A 26,222-nucleotide genomic window follows, 5' to 3' on the forward strand; every position below is an offset into this window, starting at 1 on the left:
GCTACCTGGCATGGGTACTGGAAACCAAACTTCCGTCCTCGAGAAGTGTAGCAAGCACTCGTAACTACTGAGCCATGGTTCCATTTATTAAATATTAAAAGTAGCACCATTAAAAAAATTCTTACCAGAAAGTGTATAGTAACAGGAACTAAAACACTCGAGAGTTTGGTGAGTCTGATTTCCAAGGATCAGGTTGACTAATCTGTTGCCAAGTTGCCAAATTCAAGTCCATTCTGGTAACTTTTCTCAGTGCTGAAACCAATTCCTGATAGTACAGGGAAGGAAGGTTTGTTCTGCCTTCACAGTTTCAGGGTAGTGTTCTGGGATGATTCAGTGGCAGGAGCATGAGGCAGCTGGTGACACAACAATGTCCTTAGTCAGGAAGCCAGAGAGAGGGATGCTGGTCCCCAGCTTGCTTTCCCCTTTGTATTCAGGCTAGGACCAACGGCAGCCACACACATGTAGGGTTGGTGTTCCCACCTTGACCCAGGTAATTCCCTCCCAGGTACATCCAAAGGTTTGACTCCTAGATGATTCTAGATCCTGTTGACAACCAGTATTAATCATCACAGGGTGTTAAGAATTATAGGAAGATCCATTGCTCGGGGCTGCACAGGTCCTAACAAACCAGACTAAACAAGAATGGAGTGAGTGTATTAGTAAGAGGTCTCTAGAGGAATAGAATGAATATGGTCCAACTAGTCTAACAATGGCTGTCTACCAATGGAAGGTCCAAGAATCCAGTAATTGCTCAGTCCATGAGGCTGGATGTCAGAATATACCAGAATCCCAAAGAAGCGGGCTCTAATGCCAGTGAAGGAATAGACTTGGCAGTGAGAGTGAGAGCAAGCAGGCAACGAGCAAACATCCTTTATGTCTGCTGCTCCCAGACAGAGCGGCTCGGATTAAAAGTGGGTCTTCCCACTTTAAACAACTTAAGAAAAAATTCCCAGAAGCTGTAGCCAGCTGCTTAAGTTTGTCAATTTCAAGTGAAGTCAAGACGACAACCGAGAACATTCATCACGAGTTCCCTCCTTCTCAACTTAACACACAATTACATCTCCTTAAATCCCAAATGAAAACAATAAGCAGGCCATAACTGTCCCTTACCTGACATAACCACCCCGGGTACAATCACAAATGCCTTACCTATTTAGCCCGTTGGTGATTACGCTTGGCATGGTAGAACTGTCCCTCATGCAACTGCGAACACGTAAGCTTGAGACTAGGTGGCACGGTCCACTGAGGTACTGGGACTTAGAATTACAAGCACTGATGTCCCCTTAATTGATGTTACATGATAAACGCATTGAAGAAAGAAAACAAATATTTGTACAAACACGCATAACAATGTATGACAGAAACTCATGCCAATTATAAGTCACTTGTGCAACTGATCATGCAGCCGTGGCTAGTTTTTCTAAGTATCTTCCTCTACTGCTCCGTCTGCCTTCCCTCCACCTTCAAGCAAATACCTTATCAGGTCTTGGCGCTTTTTCTCAGAATGACCCAACCTTCATTCCTGAAGGGTCTGTGTCCTTTGTCATCCTACCTGTATTAGGCTGTTGTGGTTTCCCACTAACTTTAACCACAGGGCATGGTAGTAACCAAGAGAAACCCTCAAGGACCTCTTGTGCTCCAAACATAATCTTCTTTATCTCAATTGTGAAGAAGCAATTTGAATCAATCACCCCTCCTAAAAAAGTTATTCCTTTCTTAGCCTGTTGTCTTAAGGGCATCAGAGGCCCAAGGAGAAGTCTGAGGTTCCAGTTCAATGGAATGTTTATTGTGGCTCCTGGCAGGAGTGCTACCTGATCTGAGACCAAAACTTCCAGCCAGCAAAACTAAAGGTAGTCACAGGAAAAGGAGGCAAAATTTTTCCTAGTGGGTTACTAGGAGTGACAGTGAATGGAACTATTGCCTTTCTCGCCCCTTAATTCCTGAACCTGGCTGTGGGAGAAACTGTTCCTTACATTGAATGCTGATTCAAAGCATATACTGCTTTCTAGAGAACCCTGCCCTAGTCCCCCATGCTGCTGCCACCTAATTAGTGCTGTAACTGTGTCTTCAAAAAGCCATTCTATCTATCAGGGCAGCTGCTTCAGGATAGTGGGGAACATGGTAAGACCAGTGGACTCCTTGATTATGGGCCCACTGTCACACTTCTCTGGCTGTGAAGTGAGTCCCTTGGTCAGAAGCAATATTGTGCAAATACGGTGGGTAAGGTATCCTGTAAGTCCATGGAATGGTAGTTTGGGCAGAAGCATTACGTGCAGGAAAGGCAACTTCATAAACAGAACAAATAACAGTAAGAAGGAAGTGGTCCAGTGTAGTCAACCTGCCAGACACCTGCTTAGCTATCCCAGGGAATAGTGCCACATCTAGGACTCAGTGTTAGTCTCTGCTCTTGGCAGATCCGGCACCCAGCAGCAGCAGCAGCCGTTTCCAAGGTTAGCCTTGGTGAGTGGAAATCCACATTGTCGAGCCCATACATAACCTCCATCTCTGCCATCATGGTCACTCTGTCCACGTGCCCACTGGGCAATAACAGAGATAGGTGGGTCAAAAGAGGTTGACTGTCACAGAGCAGGTCATCTTATTTGATTACTGAACTCCTCCTCTGCTGAAGTCACCCTGTGATGAACATTTAAACAGGACACAGTATCATTGTATCCTTCGTCCATTTGGATAGATATATCCATATACTTCTTCCCCAGATGTCTTACAAAATTTCCAGTCATGTTCTTTCTAAGTCTCTGACCATCATATAAAATAAATTTATACATACATATATATAATAAAATAAAAATTATATAAAACAAAATATAAATAAATATATAAATATATTATATATAAAATGACATATATAACTTATTAGAACAGCTTACAGGCTGAAGTCCAGCTAGTCCACAATGGCTGTCTATCAGTGGAAGGTTCAGGAATCCAGTAGTAGTTCAGTTTGCAAGGCTAGATGATTCAGCTGGTCTTCAGTATGTACCAGAATCCCAAAGTAGTAGACTGTAATGATAGTGACAGAATGGACTTGCCATTCACTGAGAGTGAGAACAAGCAGGCAAGAGAGCAAGCTTCCTTCTTCCATGTCCTTCATACAGGCTGCCACTAGAAAGTGTGCCCCAGATTAAAGGTGGATCCTCTCGCCTCAAAAGATTTGGATTAAATGTGTACCTTCCCACCCCAAACGATTCAAATTAAAAGTAGGTTTTTTCCTCTTCCAAGGATTTAATTAAGAAAAAAACCCTCACAGGTGTACCCACCTACTTGGTTTTTAGCTAATTCCAGATGAAGTCAAAGTTGACAACCAAGAACAGCCACCATGGTGACAGACTATGTGCTACACGATAAGCCTGGACTTAGAAACCAACCAGTTTTCCAAAACACTGGGCGTGCACAGCATCCAGTCCCCACAGCTACTATTCACCTGAGCTACAAAGAGCAGCGAGTTCTGTTTTAGTTCCATATGAACTCGCTTTGAGATAGCCTATCTAGTTTTTATTCCTTAATTGTGCTTTTATTGACCTTGTGATGGAAAAGTTCTGCTCATCAGTGACTCTCGCTCCCAGACTGCTAATAAAAACATCAATTCCATCTTGAAACGAAATTTGCTATGATTTTGTTTTGTGACTGGAGATCATTCCTTAGGATACCTCATAGGTTCTAGGCCTTCTGCTCTCAGCGCAGAGAAGTCATAGTTACTGTCCTCAAGGTCAACAAAAGAAGCAAGCAAGCCTTGGCCAGGTATTACGGTACAAGTCTGTAATCCTAGCACTCAGGAGGCAGCGGAGACCATAGGATCAGAAGTTCAAGGCCAGCCGTGACTACATATAACAATATATAAAATAAACCCTTGAGAACAACCTCCATGCAGTGGTGCAAGTGCTGGAAGAGACACAGCTCTGGCGCCTGCAGCAGCACCTCCCCGCTTGGGTAAAGCCGTTCAGATAAAGGCGAATTCTGGCTTTGCAGATGAAAAGAATTTCAGGTTAAGCCAGTATAAAGCAGAGTTGTAGTTTATCAGAGACAGTGTAAGAATAAGGGCTAATAGAGAGGAGCTCAGATCTCAGCCAAAATGTGACTGTGGGATTCTTACAGGAAAAGCATCCCTCATGTCTTTCTGAAAGCCATATATAGAATTTTGTTGACTTCCAAGGCTATTATCTTGAAAGGGTTGTTAAATGTAAATGCAGTCACCAAATACTTCTGGGGTATGCTGGACAGGATTACAACTGTAGCACACTAGATGGGATAGCTTCACTGTGAACAAAAGTAGTGGAGTTCCCTGAAAATGCCCAAGAGAATATTAAAGACATAAGGTCATGTATGCTATCTTAACCTTTTTTTTTTTTTTTTTTTTTTGATGGTGGAGCATTGATAAAGGGTCTCACTGGGTATTCAGGACTGATTGGCCTAGAATTTGCTATGTAGATCAAGCTAGCCTCCAACTCAACAGATAGCCTTGCAGGATTAAAAGTGGGCACCGCCATGTCCAACTTGTTTGTTTTGTTTTTCCAGGTAGAGTTTCTCTACCTGGCTGTCCTGGAACTGACTCTGTAGACCAGGCTGTCTTCAAATTCAGAGATCCACCTGCCTCTGCCTAAAAGGAGATTAAAAGTGTGCTACCACTTACAGCTAAACTTATTTATGTGTCTTTTTAAATGTAAAAGTGCTCCGTCTGCATGTATACCTATATGCCTGAAGAGAGCATCAGATCCCTTTATAGGTGGCCATGAGCCACCATGTGGCTGCTGGGAATTGAATTCAAAACCTCTGGAAGAGTAGCCAGTGTTCTTAGCTGCTGAACCATCACACCCAGCTTTTTAGCATTCTTTTTTGGAAATATTTCTATATAAAAGAAAGACTGCCTGTATGTAAGCAACCTTCAGAACAAATGTTAGTAAATATTCTTGATTTTCAGGTGGGAAGACACCACAACCACACTTTAAAGGTTCCACTCACTCTGCATAATCTTCTCTTGTTATTTTATCTGCAATCATGCATACCACTGAGGTAGCTCCAGACATGGTAGGAGCAGGCCATGTGTTCTACATCTCAGGCCAAGTATAGCAGGGGTGAGACTGAGAAACACCCACAAGCTACAGTACTTTTAGTGAAGTAAAACACAAGTGCCTGAGGAAGACACCCAGGGTTGACCTCTGGCTTACACACACACACACACACACACACACACACTCACACACTCACATACACACACACACACACGCACATACACACATACACACGCACATACTCACACACATACACACGCACATACTCACACACACATACACACACGCACATACATACATACACACTCACATTCACACACTCACACACACTCACATTCACACACACATACACACTCACACACACTCACATACACTCACATACACAATCACACACATACACACACTCACATACACTCACACATACACACACACTCATACACATTCACATACTCACACACACATTTACACACTCACACACACTCACATATACACACACTCATACACACACACACACACCCTGAAATGCAAACATCCAATTCATCTCATAGTGCATTTCCTTGAGCACCTCTTGTTCTACAATACTCTTGCTCTACAAGAGATTCATGTCCAGAGGATTGGTTCAGGAAAGAAAGTTATGGCTGGAAAACACCAAGCTAAGTAAGATTCAGGCTTCAAAGAGGCATAACCAAGACATGGAGGAGGGGAAAGATCCTTACTGTGAGCAGAGAGTAGCTGGGAGCAAGAGAAGCATCCTTCCTGTGAAGACATTTAAACGTCTTCCAGGTCATCAGAGATAGATGGGGAGAACAGAGGCAGTGAGGAGCTGCTGGTGGCCAAGTCCAGGGAGGTCTGAGAAGCCCTGAGAGCTCTAACCAGTGTAAACATTCTTTGCAGCACCAGAGGAAGAAGTCAGATGAGAAAGAAAGGGAGGTTTTCTTACAGACAGAAGTAGATGCAACAGGGAGTGGACACTGCTCCAGCCCTTATGCCCAGGCTCTTCTTGGTGGTCCTATTTTGAATTATTTTTGACTAGGGCCACTTGACAAGGAATATTTCCTTTCTTCGTTACATCAGGGCGCACAGCACAAGGTCAAGCCTGGTGTCCACAATTAAAAGGTTTTCAACACAAAGCCCCATCTGACGTTCACGGACCCCATATCCACACAAAGCCCATCTGACGCCCCATATCAAGCTGCTGTCCGAGTCTGGAGACTCTGCCTCCAGCCACTTTAAAAAAAATCAAGATGCAGACAATGGAAATGGGTTTATCATCTTTGTCAGAATTGGGGAGTGTGGGGGTGGGGAGGTGTTCCGTTCTCCCCCTTTTCCTATAGCAGTGATACAATCTACACAAAAGATAAAACAAGCTGGGGGACAAGCATAGGTATGTGCATAGACTTAACTGCGAAAGCTTATCAGACTGTGAGCCATCTTTCCTGGCAGGAGGCTGTCCTTCAGGCTACTCCCACCCTGACACAGGATTTCCCAGAGGGGCCATGTTACTCTATGAGAGACGCTGTATGGTTTATCAACTGTGTTTCCATTTTTTACACTTCTTGCCTTTCTGTACATTCTTCCCATTGGCCCCATTCTGCTCCCTGCTCAGTCCCCACGTCACAAGGATCAGAGATGAGAACACAGAGATTGGCTGTGGAGGTGAGGCTGGAAAGGTGTGTCAGACAGAAATAAATACAGTTTCGAGGTCTTCACTTAGGGGTATGGTCCCATCCTGCAGATCTAGGGAGCCCCATTTGATGATTTATGAAGCCAGAGGGCAGTACTGAGTCAAGGATGGCATTCTGTAAGTTAGGAAGGAACCACAACTACCACAAGCTGCACCACCATGGACTGGAGCCGTGCGTGAGTGGATCTCTCCTCACTGCAGGAAATGACATCTTACATCTGCATGTGGTTTAACTATCCTAACCTTGGCCCACCAAAGATAGCCAAAGTGTAGTGTGTCCTATATGCTGTGTCACCTTGAATATGTGATCAAAATCAATAGTTTGTCAAAACAATGGACAAGTATAAATTACCCCCCTTTTTAAAAAAAGAAACAACTTAATCAACTTAGCTGAAGGGTTCTATTCACTTACAGGTGGTCTTCAGAGCAATCCCTTTAGGCACAGCTGTATCACCAACACGGATAGAACAGTGAAGTTCTGAAAACAGTCTGCTGGGGACTGCAGTCCCCTGGATTCATATATCTTAACGCTCATTTTAGATTCTCAGAATGTCACACATAAATGCCAGAAAGGCCTCTGCAAGAAGAACCTGTCAGTTCCTAAAGAGAATCTCCTTCCATTTTACCTACAGCAGCAAGCCTGACATGCTAGACTGAGATGAGCTCTCCAGCTGCAGGGCAAGGAACGAGCAGCACTAACCCCGCCGTGTGTAGCTGGGCGTAAACTGTCTCGACAGCCTGAGCGCGGCACACTTCCATCTCAGACGAGCAACAGGAAACGTAAACTGGTAATCTGAAAGAAAGAGTCTAAGTATACAACTTCCCAAAAATAATTAGAAAAAAATTGAATATCTTAGCATTACTTTTCATACTCCTGAGACTATATTTTACAGGTATCTGAATAAATAAAAAATTCACTTCAAACACACGTAGTATACAATACAAACTAACAAACTGTTAGAAGTCCTTAAACATCTGAAACAGTTGAGCAACAAGCACACATTTTTGTAAGAGTGAGAAGTCTTGCAAGCAGAGTAACTAGAGACCAGGTCAGGACAGGTGCTGGCACAGACCTCAATCTACAGGAACAAGCGCAATGCAAACGAGCACTGAGGTCACTTCACGGAAGACGGCGGCCTTCAAAGGACACTGAAGACGACTTTCATAACCTTTTTGGATTCTGGCTTTGTAATAAATATGTAATAAATATCTGTAATAAGTGTATTGCACAGCTTATCTCTCTCCATTGGAAAGTCTCTCTCTGGAGTCATAGTGTCTTAGAGGCATGCCTGGGGACGGAGAGTTGGGGCTTCGCAGCAGGTCCACTAACAAAGCCATTTTAGCGTCTATGTGTTCCTGGAGCTGATAGATCCTCTCATCAATGTGCTTCATAAGCTTCTTTTCCATGACTTCCATGTTTTTAGAAAGAATCTTTTCCAAATAGGAGCAAACAGGCTGTTCTTCCAACCTAAAAATAAAATTTAAAGTGTATCAGTTTTCTTATGTGATGACAAAAACAATGAGCCAGCCAGATGGCAGCCAAGATACACCATTGACTTTGGTCTCTACAGCTCTACCCATCTCCTCAGGGCCACTTCCAGCTCTAAAACCTACAGCAGTGGCCACTGTCCTGAATGCACAACACGTTCCTATTAACTGCTTTTGTCTAGCTGGACAACTGAAAACAATGTAAAGCAAGACAACCCCTCCACAAGCAGGCTGAAGGGGGGCCCTGTGGCTGCAGTGGTTTCTAGTGTGCAAGAAGCCTTCTATTTGGTCCCTAGCAAAAGACCAGGCTTAGGGGCAGAGGAGACAGCTCCGTCACTAAAATATGTGCCTTGCAAGCATGAAGACCCAAGCAGAGTCTCATAATCTACATTAAAACTAAAAGCTGGGGTTAGGGAGACGGCTCAGTTGAGAAAGCCATTGCCATACAAGTCTGAGGACCTGGCACTCCATGAAAAACCTGATGCCACAGCTTGTATCTGTGACCCCTGGTATGAGGAAGCAAAAAGATGAAGCCTGACACTGGCTGGCTGGCTTAACCTTGCCAAGTTAGGGCTCCAGGTTCAGTAAGAAGCCCTGTCTCTTACAGCCAAGGTGGGACATGACTGAAGAAGACATCCGAAAGTCACCTCTCCGGAGCTTCCACCCACATGTGCACACCTCATGCACACACAAACACATACTACATAAATTCATGTAGACATCCCAGGTGTGGTAGTGTGAACTTAAAATGCCAGCATTGGGTAGGTAAAGACAAGAGACAAGAGGATCTCAGAGGCTCACTAGCCAGCCAGTCAAGTTTGACCAGAGGGCTCTGGGCCAGTGAAAGACCCTATCTCAAAAGGCAATGATGATGAATTCTGAAAAACACCACCTGAGGCTGTCCTTTGGCTTCCTTCCGAATACTGAACATGCTTCACATGTAGGCACACACAAACACAAGGTATGGCATACATCTAATTCCAGCACTTGGGAAAAGAACCAAAAAGATCAAAAGTTCATGGTCAATTGCATAGATGACTGAAGGCTTGCCTGGGTGTGGCAGTTTGAATGAGAATGGACCCCCTTCATAGGGTCACACTTTGATCCCCAGTGTTTGGGAAGAATTAGAAGGTGTGGCCTTGTTGGAGGAGGTGTGTCACTGGGGTGGGCTTTGAAGTTTCAAAAGTCCATGCCATTCCCAGTTAGCTCACTCTCTGTTCAGTGCTTATAGATCAATTGTAAGATCTCAGCTAGCCTGCTTGCCTGCTGCCATGCTCCCACCGTGATGTCATGGTTATAACCTCTGGAACCATGAGTTCCCAAGTTAAATGGCTTTTTGTTGTTGTTGTATTTTATAAATTGACTGGGCCATGGTGTTTTATCATGGCAATAAAAAGTAACTAAGACACTGGAGTACATGAGAATATCTCAAAAACAAACAAACAAACCCCCCAAAGCTTTTAGGAAAGAGCTGTTAAATTCAGTGAACACCAGGACAGTGAGCCTCACAGTGGGGCCTACAAGCCTGGCATCTCTCCTGTAGGGACTCAGTGAGGTCCACGGTATTGTTATATGGTATCTGACTCATTCATCCTTATGCTCTTGCGGACACACAGTGGCATTTTTCCACATACATGAAGTGCAATGCCACTGCTTGCATTCACTACTGTAATAAGTCACAGAACTAGCACTGACTCTCCCTCCCTAGAACGCCCTAAGGTGGCAGACTCAGTGAATGAACGTGCGCACTTCAGACAGTACCTCTCTCTGCTCTCGGTGTACTTACAGTTTAAGGAACACACACACACACACACACACACGCACACACGCACACACACGTACATGGATTAAAACATAATTTTCACTTAAGTTTTTGCTTATTTTCATACTTATGTTAATATATGATAGTTTCATTTCCTAACTATGAAATAACACCAAAGCTCATATTACCAAATATATAGAGAACCCTGAGCCATTTTATTATGTATTTATCCTTGCAAAACACCAGTCAAGATGTCAGCCTCCCTCTTCTAATTCTTATTACTATGCACTCTCCCATCTGTTATGTGGCTGCATGAGTCTGTGTCTCACTGTAACTCAGCCATCTGGGTGGTTGTTTTTTACAATTGCTAATTACCACTCCCCAGTGTGAACCAACAGTTCTTGAATCATCCCTTACAAAATAGAACAATTATAATAAAGCTTCTATGAAATGAACAATTGTACACTGCATTTCATATGGCCATAAAATTTCTTTCTCTAGGATAAATGCCTAGCGGTATGTGTGCCAGGTCATATGATAATGTGCATCTAAGTAGTTCAACTTGCCAAAATATTTTGGGTGACTGTACCTATGATTCGAGCAGCAAACTGTGAGAGATCTAGTTCTCCATGTCCTTGTGAGCATCTTTAAATTCTAGTCATTCCAAGAAACACACGATGTCCCTCTGTGGTTTTAATAAGCATTTCCCTGGCAACACTGAGGCCAGTGCTGGCCACCTTAGTGTTCATCTGCTTCTGTTATAGCCTCCTCCTGTTGAAAGGATTCCTTGTCTACGGGGTTTACTTAGTATTGTTTTAAACGCTACATTGTGCCATTTCTTCGTGTTAGGAACAAGCCATTTCTTAGATCTGTGACATATAAATATCTTCTTCCAGGTTATATTAAGATTATCTTCCAAGTCGGACATTTTGTTGGAGTCCACATATAACTTTTTGTTTTGTTGATCATGTTTTTGACAGTTTTTCCTAAGTCCCCGGATGTTTCTCTTATATAATTAGAACGTTTCTGTTTACTTTTGGGAGCACAGCCATCTGTGTATTTTCATAGAAATGTGAGGTTTAGGTCATGGTTTATTTTTACCTGTGGAGAACACACTGGCTCAGCACCACCTTACAAGTCTTCCTCAGCTGAGCTGCCAAGCCTCCTCTGTGCTTCTGGCCATCCACCTGTGGGTCCCACTCCCCGCTAGTACCACAACTGACGCTACCACTGTGCCATGTCCTAAAAGGGAGAAACGATTTCTCTTGCTTTATTCTTTTCAACTTGTTTTTATAGTTATCTTTCTACTTTATAGAGCTTTCTAATTCCAAGTTTTAAAATCATCTCCATACTTATTAAAAAAGTCTTGATGGCTCTCAATAGAAGTACATCAAGCACATATATCAATCAGGGGAGGGCTGCTGCTTTTACTAAGTAACAACATAACATGTCTCACCATTATTTTAGACTTTTCCAAAAATTCTCCTATTAATATTTTATAATTTTCAGTTCATAGATCCCATATTTTGTCAGATATGTATGATTATTTTATAGATATTTGAAGTCATTTAGAATCTAGTTGGGGACCAAGGGTAACAAACAGCAGCTTCATAAAATGAGAAGTCTTCTTCCGCTTTGATTTTCTGGACTGTGTAGAAAATGGTGTTCTCTAAATGTCTGGCAGAATTCTGCAGAGGAACTATCTGGACCAGGTCTTTTCTTTGCATGCATATTCTTACTTGGCTTTCCATCACTGTGATGATATCTGAGGTTAAATTTCCGCTTTACTTGACTCCTGGTTCAGTTTTCAGTCCACAGTCTGCTGTGGACCTGAGGTTAGGCAGAGCATACATGGGAGAGGCCAGGGCAAAGTGGTTCACCTCATGGTGACCAGATAATAGAGAAGAAGAAACAGGGAAGGGCCTGAGATGGGACGTTGTCCAAACCATGCCCCAGTGACCTACTTCCTCCACCTCGGCCCCTTCATATCATCTCTAAAAACTGGTGGTAAAATACAACTCCATCAGTCTGAGTGCCCTCCTGATCCAATTACCACAGAATGACTAGATCCACTAAGCCAGCAGTTCTCACACATTATATACTCACATATCAGATTTAATACTATGATTCATCATAGTAATAAAATTGGTTATAAAGTAGCAACAAAATAACTTATGGTTGGGGTTCACCATAACATGAAGTATTAAAGGGTTGCAGCATTAGGAAAGTTGAGAACCACTGCACTAAGAGGAAATTAAACCTTCAACATGGGGGAAAACACACCCAAACTGCAACACCCTCCCATTACAAATTCAGCATTTGTGGTGCTATAAGGTCATTCCATTATGTACTTCCAGTCGTGTTCTGTAGCTTGTGTTTTTGAAAAGTCAATCCACTTCCTCGAAGTTATCAAATGTGTAAGCATGCAGTTACTCACAGCCCCTTACTGGCTGAAAGATGCCCAAGGCTGAGCAGTGATATTCCCCACTGAAAATCATACTGGTGCGTTCTATTTTCTCCCTTATTTGTTAATTTTAATAGAAGCTTACCAACTCTAATGACACTGCCAAAGAATCATCTTTTTATTTCATTTGTTTCTTTATTATTTTTCTATTCATATGAACCTCTTCCTCTGACTTCCCGGATGTTTCTTTATTATTTTCCTATTCATATGAACCTCTTCTTCTGACTTCCCGGATGTTTCTTTATTATTTTCCTATTCATATGAACCTCTTCCTCTGACTTCCCGGATGTTTCTTTATTATTTTCCTATTCATATGAACCTCTTCCTTTGACTTCCCGGATGCTGGCGCTGCAGGTTTGTGCCACGACTGGGCTTTTAATTCAGTCTTTAATGTGTTAGGACTACTTGGAGCATCTATTTCATGTTTAAATTAAATTTTCTTTTTAGTATTGTATGACTATTTTGCATGTAAACGTATGTTCCATGTCTGTGCCTGGTGCCTACAGAGGTCATGAGAGGGCACTGAACTACTGGGATGAGAGTTTCAGGCTAGTTAGAGTTATAAGTTATGTGGGTGCTGGGAATTAAACCAACACATGTTCTTACCTACTGAGTCATCCCTCCAGCTCATATGTCATTCTTTTGGGGTAGTAGTTTTGTGTCACTGTCCTCATAGCTATTTTCACTAAAATAACAGATGATGCTAGAGACCCTTGTCATCGCTTCTTTAACTACAACCCACAAACTCTCATCTCTGAATTGTCACTCAGCTATATGTATTTACAATACCTCTGTTGAGACCTCTCTTGTGTCTGATGTGCATGCTGTATGCATGTGCACATGCCCATGTGGATGCACACCTGTATGTACACATGAGCTATAGAACAGGAGGTTGACATCCAGTGTCTACCTCTATCACTCTATCATATTTATTGAGACAGAATCTTTCATAGAACTGAGAGCTCATTGATTTAGTGTGATTTGCTGGCCAGTAATCCCCACGGGTACTCCTACCTGTGTCTCCTCAGGACCAGGGTTATAGGCACACACCACCAAACTCAGACTGTATTGTTTTTAAAAAAACAAACAAACAAAAAAAAAAAAACCAAAAAACCATGGGTGCTATGGTTTGAAACTCAGGTCCTTATTCTTTTTTTTTTTTTCTTTTTTTTTTTTTTTTTTGGTTCTTTTTTTCGGAGCTGGGGACCGAACCCAGGGCCTTGCACTTCCTAGGCAAGCGCTCTACCACTGAGCTAAATCCCCAACCCCTCAGGTCCTTATTCTTGCACAGCAAGCACTTTAACAACTGAGCATCCCTCCAACTCCTAAACTTCTTGAAACAGATAAACCGGTGTTTAATCATCAAGTATTTAGAAATTTTCTTATTGTCTTTCCTTGGCTGTTAAGTGATTTCTTATCTATCTTTATGGTTAGAGAAAATACCTTTTATGATTTCAGTCCTCAAATTTGGTGAGGCTGCTTTATGACTTGAGATACAATATATTTCTGTGAATCTTCCACAGACGTGAAAAAGCTATTCTGCTATTGTCGACAGAACCTCGTATAAGTGCTGATGTAATCATGTTGGTTGGTGATGTTTACTTCTAAACTGATAAAAGTGCCATTTTCAGATGTAAACTTTAAACTAAGAGACTAGACAGCAGAGTAAAATGGTTAATGTGAACTATGACCAGAGGCCTGTATTTTGACTAAACACTATTTTACAAACTACATCTGTGAAAAGAATTAGGAATATGCTATTCGGCAACATCTTAATCAAACAGATGCTGCAAAGATAATGCATTGAGACCAGAAGATAGGCGGTTCTGCATTATAAGTAATTCCCATCCCACGAGACTTTTACTGTTAAAATAGCCTGGAACAACACTAGCTATAAAGGCAATCTCTTACAATGACATGCAAAACAAACCTAATTAACAGTATACATTCTCATGGTTCCTCCAAATTCATGCACACAGCTTTCTACTGCAACCATTAGCTGATCGCTAACGACTGAAACCATTCAACACCAACTCCAGACACTTCTTTCAAAGCAGTCCATTCTTTCTATTCCTAGTAAGTAAAGTCAACAATGAGCTGTAAATGCTGAAAACAGCTCACCCAGGCAGTACACCTGAGGCAAATCTACTTCCCTTCATCTGACTCTCCCATCTACCAAATCTCAACTATATTTGATTTAAAATAGAATACTTACGGAACACCGACAGTGCCCTCTCGGGGCTTGGAGACGTTTTCTTGCCACCTGGCATTATGTCCCACACGGAGGTGGTTGACCTGACTACATAAATTCTGGAGAAAAGGCAGCAACTCAGAGTTGGGCACACTTGAGCTGCCACTTGCCTTCTTTGGTAAGAAAGAAGACACTGCGTTTTTAAGATCACTTTCAAGGGAATGGTTTTGTGGCATAAGGTGACACTCATTGTGGTTTGTGGTATTTCCTTCTCCGGACGGTTGTGTGCTTTTATCAATAAGAGCCTTTAAATTTTCAGTGATGGCTGAAGGTGTCAATCCAGTTCTAAAAGGAAAAGGTGTAGAGGACGCCTTGTCTACGACTCCTGAAGACGGTGAAGACTGCAGCGCCATCAGATGCTTGTGTCCTGCAGTTCCCAGCACCGACTGAAGCTGATCCCTGATGGGAAGACAATTCTGAACAAGGAAAATAAGAAAATGTCAAAGAATGAAGGCTAACCTCTGCAGTGGTTGCTACAAATCAGGCACGGGGCATTTCCATGAAGAGGCCTGTTACTGCTCAGTGTCACTGAGAGGATACCAAGGGAAAGGTTTCTGCCCAAGGAAACCAGCCAGTTAGTGGCACAGTTCGAACATACACCTGAACTTTTTTTTAAACAATTACTTATTTATGTATTTTATCTGCATGAGTACTCTGTCTGTCTGTCTACAGGTGAAAAGAGGATATCAGATCCCATTATAGTAATGGTCATGAACTGCCATGTGGTTGCTGGGAATTGAACTCAGGACATCTAGTGCTCCTAACATCTGAGCCATCTCTCCAGTCCAACCTAAACTTCTTTTAATCATTTCACTATAGCTTTTCTAAGGAACAAATTAAAATATACACTACTATGATGGTAAAATACACTAGCGGACTGCAATGTTTTCATTGCTAAAGGCTTTCTTATGGCAGTATAACATTAATTAGTTACAACAGTTGATCACTTTCTTTTAGATTTGTTTAATTTTCATTTTTATGTATATGTGTCTATGCCTGGGCATATGTGTATGCACCAGATACGTGCAGGTGTCCACAAGGGCAAGGAAAGGGTATCATCCTCTGGAACTGGAGTTATTACCACTTGAGAACCACCTGATGTTAATGCTGGAAACAGGACTTGCTACAGGAGCAGCAAGGACTCTTAACTGCTGAACCATCTCTCTAGTCCCAGTTAATCTCCCCAAAATTCAGCCTATAATTTTAAAATATATAATAAACTATTTTATATATAATAAACCACTATATATACATATATACATATATATACACACTATATATTTTAATATAAACTATTCAATTTACCTTGTCATATCTTTTGCGGTGAGTTTTCACGTCAGTTACATAGTGGACAGTTACAGTATAGAGTAGGAGTTCTATGGGTACATTTGTGACATTTCTGATGAGTGAAATGACCTTGGCTGGTTTGCTTTAATCGTTTTTAGGATAATGATTACATTCTAGAGTCACAGCTAAACTTACTCTAAGAAGATGCTGGCTTATCCTAAGGAGACGCCTGCACTACCTCCCTATTATGCCTTTCAGTTTTTCCAATAAGAAAAATAAAACACCTCTAGTCCAATAAACACTACCAGACAAATGGTTTAATTTTAACTTCAAAACATAGCTTCCAACAATTGGCTTTTTTTTTAACCAAGGACTATTATCTCCCACATGGCTGGTCAACAGCTTTTGGGAAAACGGTCCAAAAAGTAACGAAGATTAGCTGTAAAAACTATGTTCATATGTTCATCTAAATGTTCTGAGTATTATCTCAAGCCTAGGCCAGAGCTGCAAGCCATTCATCCACAAATATTTACCAGAAATCCCCTCTGTGCTATGTTCCATCTCAAGTGTAAGAAATATGTCATTGAGCAAACCAAATTACATTCCCTGACCTCATGGAGCCTACATGATACACAAGCAAGGTGAGACCCGAGGGAGGGAGGGAATAAATCACAGGATGAAGGTGATGGTAAATATGTTGGGGGAAACCAACGAGGAAAGGAGGACAATGGCCAGGGAAGTAGAGGTTTGCTGAGGTGTCTGTACTAGACAGATGCCACCTAACTACTGAATTTCACTTTTCAAAAAAGCTCCTTCTAGAGAAATATCACCATTGTTAATTGATCCTGTTCTACTGAACGTCAGTTTTGAATAAACCTGAACAACTCAGTCCTGGAAGCACTGAAAGAAGTATTCATATGATAAACCAAACCAGCATATATGCACACATACACAAAGGGCCACATACGCACACATACACACAGGGCCATAAGAAAACATAAAACAACTCTCTGCTTGCCACTTTACTCCCACTTTAGTGAGAGAAACAGTAACTGACAAATATATAACTAAGTGACCAGAAGGGTGCAAATAAAACTATGATAAAATTAGGAGGGATGTATACTATTAACTGAGTGACAGAAAAGGTCTCATTAAGGATATAATGATAAAGGTGAAATTAGAGTAGGAAGAACACTAAGAAAATAGATACAGTGGGCAGTGGTGGGACCTGTCTTTAATCCTAGCACTCAGACAGAAGCAGATAGATCTGAGTTCAAAGCCAGCCTGGTCTACAGAGTGACTACCCAGTATAGTCAAGGCTATAGAGAAACCCTGTCTGGGGGGTGGGGGGGGGACCAAAAACAAATAACAAAATCCCTCCCACACACACACAACAACAAAAAACCAAAGAAAGAAAACAGACACAGTAATATCACAAGAGGGGAGTTCCAGTCAAAGAAAATAACTGAACACAAAGGCCCTGAGGTAGCAACCTGTTTGCTTTAGTATGTGAGGACTAGAAACATCCAAATGTCAACAAGGGACCCCAGGCTCTGTGGCCAAGTTGAGGAAGGAAGGAAGGAAGGAAGGAAGGAAGGAAGGAAGGAAGGAAGGAAGGAAGGAAGGAAGGAAGGAAGGACGGACGGACAGATGGACAAGATACATAAATATCTACATGCAAACTGAATGAGAAGACAAGTAGTCAGGGCTTTACACATGACGCTTAGCTTCCTTTGGAGCTCATTCTGCATGGATGTAAAGGTGCGCTGTGGTTGAGCAGGAGGACCAAGCAGGAGCCTAAGTTACCTAAGTGAGACAACGCTGGACAGGAGGTAAACCAGAGACTGCCATTTGTTTTGAAATGCTTTTGCGGATTCCAAAATCTTCAGTTCTTCTGGTTGTCTTACTTCTGCCCATACTCCAAGACTGCCCTGACCCCAAGTTTTTTCAGTACTTAGCTTAAATTTCCACATCAACTGTGGTCTTTACAGTGGTGTCACGTAAACTTTGTGAAGAGACCTTCATTATAAATATTGGATGACTTTAATCTCACTTCAGTGAAGCCGAAGGAGGCAGAACTACTGAGTGACAAGACTCACCGGCATTAGAGCGTCCCTCTGATGGCACCTGTTAGGTGGTCACACTGGTGCCCTCTGTTCTTCTGCCCCCTTCCTCTGCCCACAGTTCGTCAGATGCAGGTACTTCCCAAGGGTCTTTCTCTCTAGCTCCAGCTCTGTTCAGTTCCTACTGTGGGAACCTCCCCAAGATTCCCTTCTAGCCAGCTAGCTCCTTACCTCCTGATCCTATCTACAAATGCTCTAATGTCCTAAATCTTACAGTCCCTAAATTAGACTCCCTTTACCAGGTGTCCTCATCCCTTTGGTTCCATTTATATGTCTGGTAACGTCATCCTTAAAACCTCAATTTCTCATGTGACTTACTCTCTCCTTCAATAGCAGTATCAACTGTCTAGTCCCAATGGCTCTGTGCTTCCTGACTTATTAATCTCAGAACCCAGTGTCCTGTTACAGCACCTAGTGTAAACAATATCACCTCTCATGGGTGAAGGAAATTACAGACAGCTGGTCTCTCTGTCGTGGTCTCTATAAAATAGGCCAAAAGCATTTACATGCTTAAAACAGCATAAAAGCTCTCTACGATCTAGTACAAATCTTTAAATCTCTCCTGTCTGTTCAAATTCTTTCGTTCTTAGCTAGATCCTACTCCTTCTGGCAGAGGATCGTGCCCATGACTTGAATTTCTCTAAAATAACCTCCCTCTCAATGGGCGTGACTGATCTACCTTTCTCTTTCATAACCCAAATGAAATGCAACTTATGTCAGTACACCCTTTTTTTTTTCTTGGTAGTTCTCTGGGTAGCCCTGGCTGTCCTGGAACTCGCTCTGTAGATGAGGCTGGCCTCAAACTCGACCTGTCTCTGCTTCCTGAGTGCTGAGATTAAAGTCTTTGGCCAATACACCTTTCTTAATTTCGTCATTTGCCACATATAATGCTTAAATATAGGCTACATAATAACTGGTCACCTTTATGCCCTCAAAAGGGAGCAGGCCAGAGTCTTGTTCACTGCTAAATGAATGCCTAAAATGAACTGAGGAAGAACTGAAGATATGCAGTCAGAAGATTTTGTAAAAGGGCAAGTCTACAAAATGCAACTTTTATAAAAATAAGAATAAATGACAGTTAAGTCAGTAGTAGAAATTAATAAAAAAAAACCATACATGTATGTATGTATATTATATTGCTATATTAAAGGCTAGCATTAGAAAAAAATTTTTTGTTCTTTTGGTTTTTTTGAGGATGGGTGCAAACATGTGCATGCGTGTACACAGGCGTGCGTGCATGTGTGTGTGTGTGTGTGTGTGTGTGTGTGTGCGCGCGTGTGTGTGTGTGTTTGGGATCAAGGGAGAGCTGAAGTCAGAGATTACCTCAAGTTCTCACCTTCCCCCTCTTTGGGACAAGGTATATACCCTACCAACTGGGTTGTGAACTTCAAGGGATTCTCATGCCTTTACCTCCCATCTTTTTGTAGGAAAACTGGGATTAGAGACATGTTTAATAATACATCCTGCTTTTGCATAGGCTCTGGGAATCCGAACTCAGGTTTACTCACTAAACCATCTCCCCAAAATTGCATTTTAAAATTTATCTCCACTTGCCTGCTGCTGGAACCTAATCATATCCATCAGCTGCTGAGCTCCAGGGGACAACTTGGACCCCATGGACTCCATTATGGTTTGGATATTGTCGAGGTCTATCCGTGATCCCAGAGCAGGAGAGCTTGGTGAAGGCTTTGCAGACCTTGGTCTCAAGTGCACCACAACTTTACTGATGAGCACACACTGCTCTTCACCGAAGGACAACAACTGTCATGAAACAAAAACATTCCAAGAAATGACAATGGTATTACAAACAACTATCACTTAGGAAGACTTCTTAGTATTACCAAAGCAAGACAGGGCATTCAAGAGTCTATAAACTAACTTCAAATGCATTTAAAGTTTTCTTTATAGTAGTCAAAGTTAGAAAATAAACTCCAATGTATCATAAGGCAAACACCAACTATTTAAATAAAGAAATCCTTTCCAAGCCATAAGACATAAAAAAAGAATATCAAAGTTTTGTTTACTTGGTTTAAGGAATTAAAAGTAACCCACACCTGGCTGGGGGCATAGCTCAGGGGTAGAGCACCTGACTAGCATGCTCGAGGTCCCAGGTTTGCATCCTCCATATGACCAGGGGAGAAGAAGAAACCTAAGAACCCTAGATCCTAGCGTACCCCAGGTGGCTTTAATATTATTTAATATAAATTACAACTGCCTAAACAAGGTTTATCTCAATCCTAACCATAATCCAGTCTTCTATAGGTCAGAAAGGAAGGGTTGTGATGCCAGAAACTGCTTAATATGTAATAGCTGGTGGTTTACATAAAAATCGGAGGTCAGGGTGACTTTCTAACTGCTGAAGGACACTCAGTGGTGTAAGGCTCTTCTGGCTTTTTTCACCACAGATTTCCCATTTTTGCTCATTTTTATTTGTTGTGTCTTTCCATTACCTTTGAGGAACTGAGAGAACAGTGTCTCACGCATGCTGCTCAGTGCTCACCACTTAGTGACATCCCATTGCTTTGGCAATTTAGGCTACACATGTTCCTGGACCCAGACATTTCACATGTGGTATAAAGGGAATAGTTTTAAATCAGACACACACAGATTTAAATTTGAGTTCTGCCATTTTGTAACCTGTGCAAACCTGGGCAAATACTAACATTGAACCCAAGGACAGTAAGATGACTTTGAATAGAGATTTGTGTGCCAAAATAGCCACTATGTATCACTAAGTAATGCTGTAAATTCTCAATTAGGAACATTTACACAAGCTTTCCTATATGGGAGAGGGGCTCCCTAACTGAAAGCTCCCTTCATACTTCTAAAGGATAGTTACAAAAGTTATTTACTTTGAAAGACACATAGACTCCAGTCACAAAGACACAGGTCAGAAAAACTCAGCCTCTATAAACTCAAGAGTGGTACCAAAAAAAAATGTGACAGTCCTCACCAGTAAAAGAAACACTCATTAAGTTTACATTCTAAACTTGTTTTTAACCTTACTTCTTTTATCTATGAATTTTCACTTTTTAGTGTCTTCAGGCAAAATCTTGGTAGGTAGCTATGGCTGCCCGGAGTTTACTACGTAGAGCAGGCCTCAAACGTTCCTGAGTGCTGAGGTATGTGTGTCACTGTACTGGGTCCTGCTGTCCCCTTTATATTTTACAGTCCCAGGACCCTTTTTCATCATTGACTACAGCATCTTTTTGTTGTTTTTTTGAAATAGGGTCTCTATGTAGCCCTACTTGTTTTAGAACTCACTACACAATCAGGCTAGCTTTGAACTGATAGAGAGACCCACCTGCCTGTGCTTTTGCCTCCTGACTACTGGAATTAAAGGTCTGTGCCAGGGTGATCAGAGACTACAGTATATATTCTATATTATATGTAAGTAGTAGATCTGATTGTCACCTGTCTTATCCCACTGAGACAGATGCAACACACGGGCTGCCACTTCAGTTATCAACAGGTGCTAAAACATATGCTAGACGAACTAAGTCACTGTATTTAAATACCTTTACAAGCTATTAGTTTACTCTGCTTCAACACACATCCACATAACCAGTTTTGTGAACTGAGCTCTTCAATAAAAATCATTTTTTTTCTTATTTTAAAAGTAAGTCTTACTGTCCTCTGTGGTAATAAGCACATGATTCTAGATATTAAAAAACAAACAAGAATTTGGTTTCGAAGGTCCATTAATTTTCCTCATGAATTAGGTCCAGTTAAGCAAGCTGGCACTGGCAAAAGCAGGACTTGGCAACAGAACTTAATTAGTATTTATAACATCCGTCCCTTGAGTATTCCAACTCGGAGCCTACTCCTCAACTCTGACCACATCACCAATACCTATTTCAAGAGCATCCTTCTGGCTAAAGACAACAATCTAGATTCCTCAGGAATTTCTGCTCTTCGTTTGACCTTTTCCTCCATTCTTTAGACACAGGGCCGATTTCTCGTCTGCCTTTTGGGATACTATAGTTTTATAGAAAGACTTTTAAAATGTCCATAGCTGAGCTTTACAAGGCTTCAAAAAATACTACTGCTGAATTAGCAAAACGTTTCCTGTAACTAATACAAATTACCACACTTTAAAGAAAATTTCAGTATTTAAGGGATTGGTGAGTTTTTAGAAAATTATACCCCTTTACAAGCTAACTAAGCATTTCTGCACTAAAAACCTAGGGACCAAGTTGGACTAATTGTACTGCCAAACCAAGAGAAAATAAATGTGCATAGAACAAAAACAAAAATAAACTGATTAACTTTAAATCTTCTATTTAGTGATGACTTACCTTTATTTTACAGGCATGTGTGGGAGACTCCAATTTTAGGTATTTTTTGTACAATAAGATCTTTTCATGTTCACTAAAATAAAAGAATTCATTTTTAACAGCTATTGATTATAAGCATTAACATACACTTAGGAAGGAATGACTCAGGGATTCCCTTTTCCTGACCAGGCACAGGGAGTAAGAGGTTCCTGACTGTGCTGCACGGCTTAGAGGAACAGTATCTACCGTGTGGGGAAACTGAACAGGGCAGCACATGGCATACGTTAAAGCTCTGTAAACACCACTGTTATTTCCAACATGTGTAGGACATAGAGTCTGCATTAGATTAAGGATAGATCTGGGCAGAACCCTGTAAGAGACTAGGGGGGAAAAAATCACAAATGGTCCATCTTGTAATAGGTTGATTAATAGGCTGGTGTGACAGTCTTAGTTTGATATACCAATTATAAGGAGCTTTCTAGAAGGGAATAGATTCAGTTTCAGAATGTCTAATGGTCATAAAACAGATCCTGCTGAGTTACGTGAGAGAAACAAGAATACTCAACCTGGACTTCATTCAAATAAAACTCTTCCACTAATTACCACTTCCAGCTAATTAGCCCTAAATTTCCATATTTATAAGCTTGTTCATCTACCCTGTTGTTTGAAGACTTCATGGTCTAACTCTGACTGCTGGCATGTTTTAACTTCTCTCCCCTAACGACTCCTGTCAATGTTAGAAAATCCACAAACATCAGACACTGATTCATTTGAACACTTTCAGCTAGACAAGTCACAAACCTGTTATCCAGGACAGTGCAGACATTCTTGCCTCGACTGGTTCCACAATACTCCTCTCCTAAGTATACTTCCATGTTTCTTGCTGAACTCAGAATGCCAACTGAAAGGATTTCTTCACCCCCATTAGGCCCACACTTCAGGTAAATGAAGCAGGGGTTTTCATCTCGGGGACTCAAGCTGCTTTTCAGACTCACCAGATCCGGGCTGAGAAGGAAATTGAAAAAAAAAAAAAATCACACAGAGAACTTTTCTGAGTAGAACCATAACCCACTGATCCCTTCAAATTCACTTCTACTTGCCATGAGGATCAAGAACCTTCCGCAACACCCACAGATACTCCCCACAGAATTCATAAGGAACAGAGAGAGGCTGGAGGCACAGGGCATTCATTCCCTTCCACCTTTCCAAGACCGCGGGCAGTCTATTCAAATCTCTAATTCATTCGCAGTCAATTAAAAGCGTTTACGGAATGTAAAATTAACGATGTATCTATATCAAAGGGAACAAGATGCCGTGGTTCTTGTTCCCTTCCTGTCCCCGCAAACAGAAGACTGGGGGTGGGGGGGGCGAGGAGAATTGTAACAGGAGCCTGTTGGAGGGGTCCCGCCTGACTCTGGGATCCTAAATACGATTTTTCCCTGCCTCTCTGGCCCAGCGCACACCACTGACCCGCAGCCTCGCCCACCTCCAAGCACTGCCGCCCTCCGCCCACCCCCGCGGCTCCCTCGCCGGTCTCCGCTCCCGTCCTGCTCCCCGCCGTCAGCAGCGTGACTGTCATCCGGCCCCGGCCCGGCGTACCCCTGAGCTGGCGGCGCCAGCAGCTGCTCGAAGTCCAAGTCTTGGGCACGTGGCCCAGTCCGGGTAAGAAATAGACTTTGGGTCAGCGCCCCGCACGCCGCATCCCAGGACGAGGTTAGCGTCGGTCCGCGGTCCAGTCCCGCATCTTCGATCGCGGTCTCCATTCTGTCTCCTCCAGCCCAGGCGGTGTAGGAACTTCTCTCCCGGAGCTTGCGTTTCCTTCAGTGCCCAGTGGAGGTGAAGGTTCAGCACAACTTCCGGTTCTTTTTTTTTCTTTCCTTTCCCGGGGACCAACCACCACATATGCGCATGCGTATTCGTCTCACTTCCAGAAGTTTGTTCAAAATCTTCGCGGGAGAAGATCCAGGACTTGACTTGTGCGCTGAATTACTCCGCTCCTGGAGTAGGTGCCGTGCGCATGCGCGGCACTGTGCGCGCGGAAACGAAGCTTTTTCTTTACACGTTGGCAAATTAGCGACGCTTTGGGGTCGGACTGGGCGGTTTGGGGACTCTGAAGGTAGTCTCAAAGCAGATCTCAAAGCAGCGGTCTCCTTGGTTCAAGCACTTGTAAGATCAGCTCCCAATCTGAGGACCTCGGAAGACGACTCCAGGGGCTCTTCCTGCGCCAGCCTATGGAGTAAAGGCCGCACGGGCTGCCTTTGAAGCAGTGTGACCACGGCTGATTGTGTTTGTTGTTCCACTCTTCAAGTCACCTCCGTGGGCTGTGGAGTGGAGCGCGGCGTTTAGCACTGCAGAATACTGCTGAGTTGCAGAACCCACTAAGACTTGGCTTCTGGGTCTCAGGAACGTAGAGCGTGCTTGCACGTCCTAAATTGCAGAGTTCTCAGGGTTAAAAATGTCCAGGGGGGCTTAAAGCCTAAAGTTTAAGGTTTTTCACTCATAACTCTGACAACAACTGGAAATGGGCCTCGGTCTTTGCAGAAGTAGATTGTACCATCAAGCTTTCTGTGGTGACAAGTGGGACTTGAAACTTTATACTCATAGGAAAGAAAGCTAGGTATCAGCTGCTCCCAGTTATCTTCCTAAAATGGGTTGTGTAGATAATTTAAGCATATTTTGAGATGAGGGAAGAAATATGCTTATAGAAATGTGGAGTGCCTGAATTTCAAATCTGTGCCTTACATATAATCTCTGAGAAGTTTTGTTCACCCATAACCTAGTTTTGTCCCAGAATTTTTCATCACCAGAAAAAAGTTTTGCTTTAATTTTCATTTTAGTTTGTATGTGTACTCTTGTTCAAAAATGTGTTTATGTCAACTGACAAGAAAAAGATGATCGTATTCTATAAACAGCGTATAGTGAGTTTATCAACTTTGAAAGAGAAATCAGAGACTCTATAAACAAAATCAAGAGACAGTAACCTTTAATTTTTAAAGATTTTATATATATGTATATATATATATATATATATATATATATATTTAATTCCACTCATTCTAAGTGGTCATCATTCTTGTTCTGCATAGTACGGGCAGCCGACTCAGAGTGCATAGCCAATTGAGTCTTTATTCCAGGTACAGCCTCTTGAGTGTCCAGAACATGGGATTTTAAGAGACCTTAAGGGTTGAGGCATCTCACTTGGCTGCTGCATCGGAGCATTGCAGAGGAAGCAGTTGTTAGGCAGCTGCCATAAAGGGTTCTGGACAAGCAGGCAGCTAAAAAGAGCAGCTGGAGGAGGTTCCACACAAACCAGCAGTTTCAACAAAGGCTAAGTTATCTAGGACATCCCGACCTTTGGTTCCTAAAGCAGAGTTGAGTAATTAATTTTCCATGAGATTCTCCATATAGGTGTCAGCTATATATCAGGTAGACCTGAAACCGGCCTTGGCAAGAATACAAGATGGAGGAACCTTTGCACTGTCTTGCCTTGTTACTTTGTCTTTCGAGCTCCTCTGGTTATGAATTAGGTTAATAGGCGTAGACAGACCAAAGGGAAGTTCACTAACTTGCAGTTTTATGTGCAAGAGTAACAGTACCCCATAGGTTTTTATTTCCTTAAATAAGGCTGATGAATCAGAAAACTAAAGGCACCTACCATAAAAGACTCCAGCCAATAAATCACCATTTCTCCATCCTCTCAAAAGCTCTTCTCTTCATCTCTGTGTGTCATGTGTTGAGGCATTAGCTTCATCTAAACTGTTCTGGGAGTTTCTCTACCAAGATCGTAAACGTGTTCTCATCACCACCATGTCCTCTGCTCTGCTTCTCTCCCTTCTAGTGGCTGATGCTGATGACTGAACCA

At 42.2% G+C, this 26,222-nt stretch overlaps 1 protein-coding gene across 2 annotated transcripts; it reads right to left on the minus strand.

The window, feature by feature from the left end:
* Positions 1–65: 65 nt before the first annotated feature.
* Positions 66–24,726, minus strand: C1h10orf88 (similar to human chromosome 10 open reading frame 88). Of its 2 annotated transcripts, XM_008759885.4 has the most exons (7): positions 23,960–24,726; positions 23,162–23,365; positions 22,382–22,454; positions 19,638–19,844; positions 14,638–15,089; positions 11,060–11,200; positions 66–8,176 (listed from the first exon to the last, which is right to left on the minus strand). In XM_008759885.4, the coding sequence occupies exons 1-7, from the start codon at positions 24,121–24,123 to the stop codon at positions 7,942–7,944; spliced, it is 1,476 nt and encodes a 491-aa protein (XP_008758107.1). In that variant the 5' UTR covers positions 24,124–24,726; the 3' UTR covers positions 66–7,941. The 2 variants fall into 2 exon arrangements, with proteins under 2 accessions (XP_008758107.1, NP_001014047.1); NM_001014025.1 differs by lacking the exon at positions 11,060–11,200 and having other exon boundaries at positions 7,568–8,176; positions 23,960–24,125.
* Positions 24,727–26,222: the final 1,496 nt, after the last annotated feature.

This window comes from Rattus norvegicus, chromosome 1, assembly GCF_036323735.1.
Source record: "Rattus norvegicus strain BN/NHsdMcwi chromosome 1, GRCr8, whole genome shotgun sequence".
Lineage (NCBI taxonomy): Eukaryota > Metazoa > Chordata > Mammalia > Rodentia > Muridae > Rattus > Rattus norvegicus.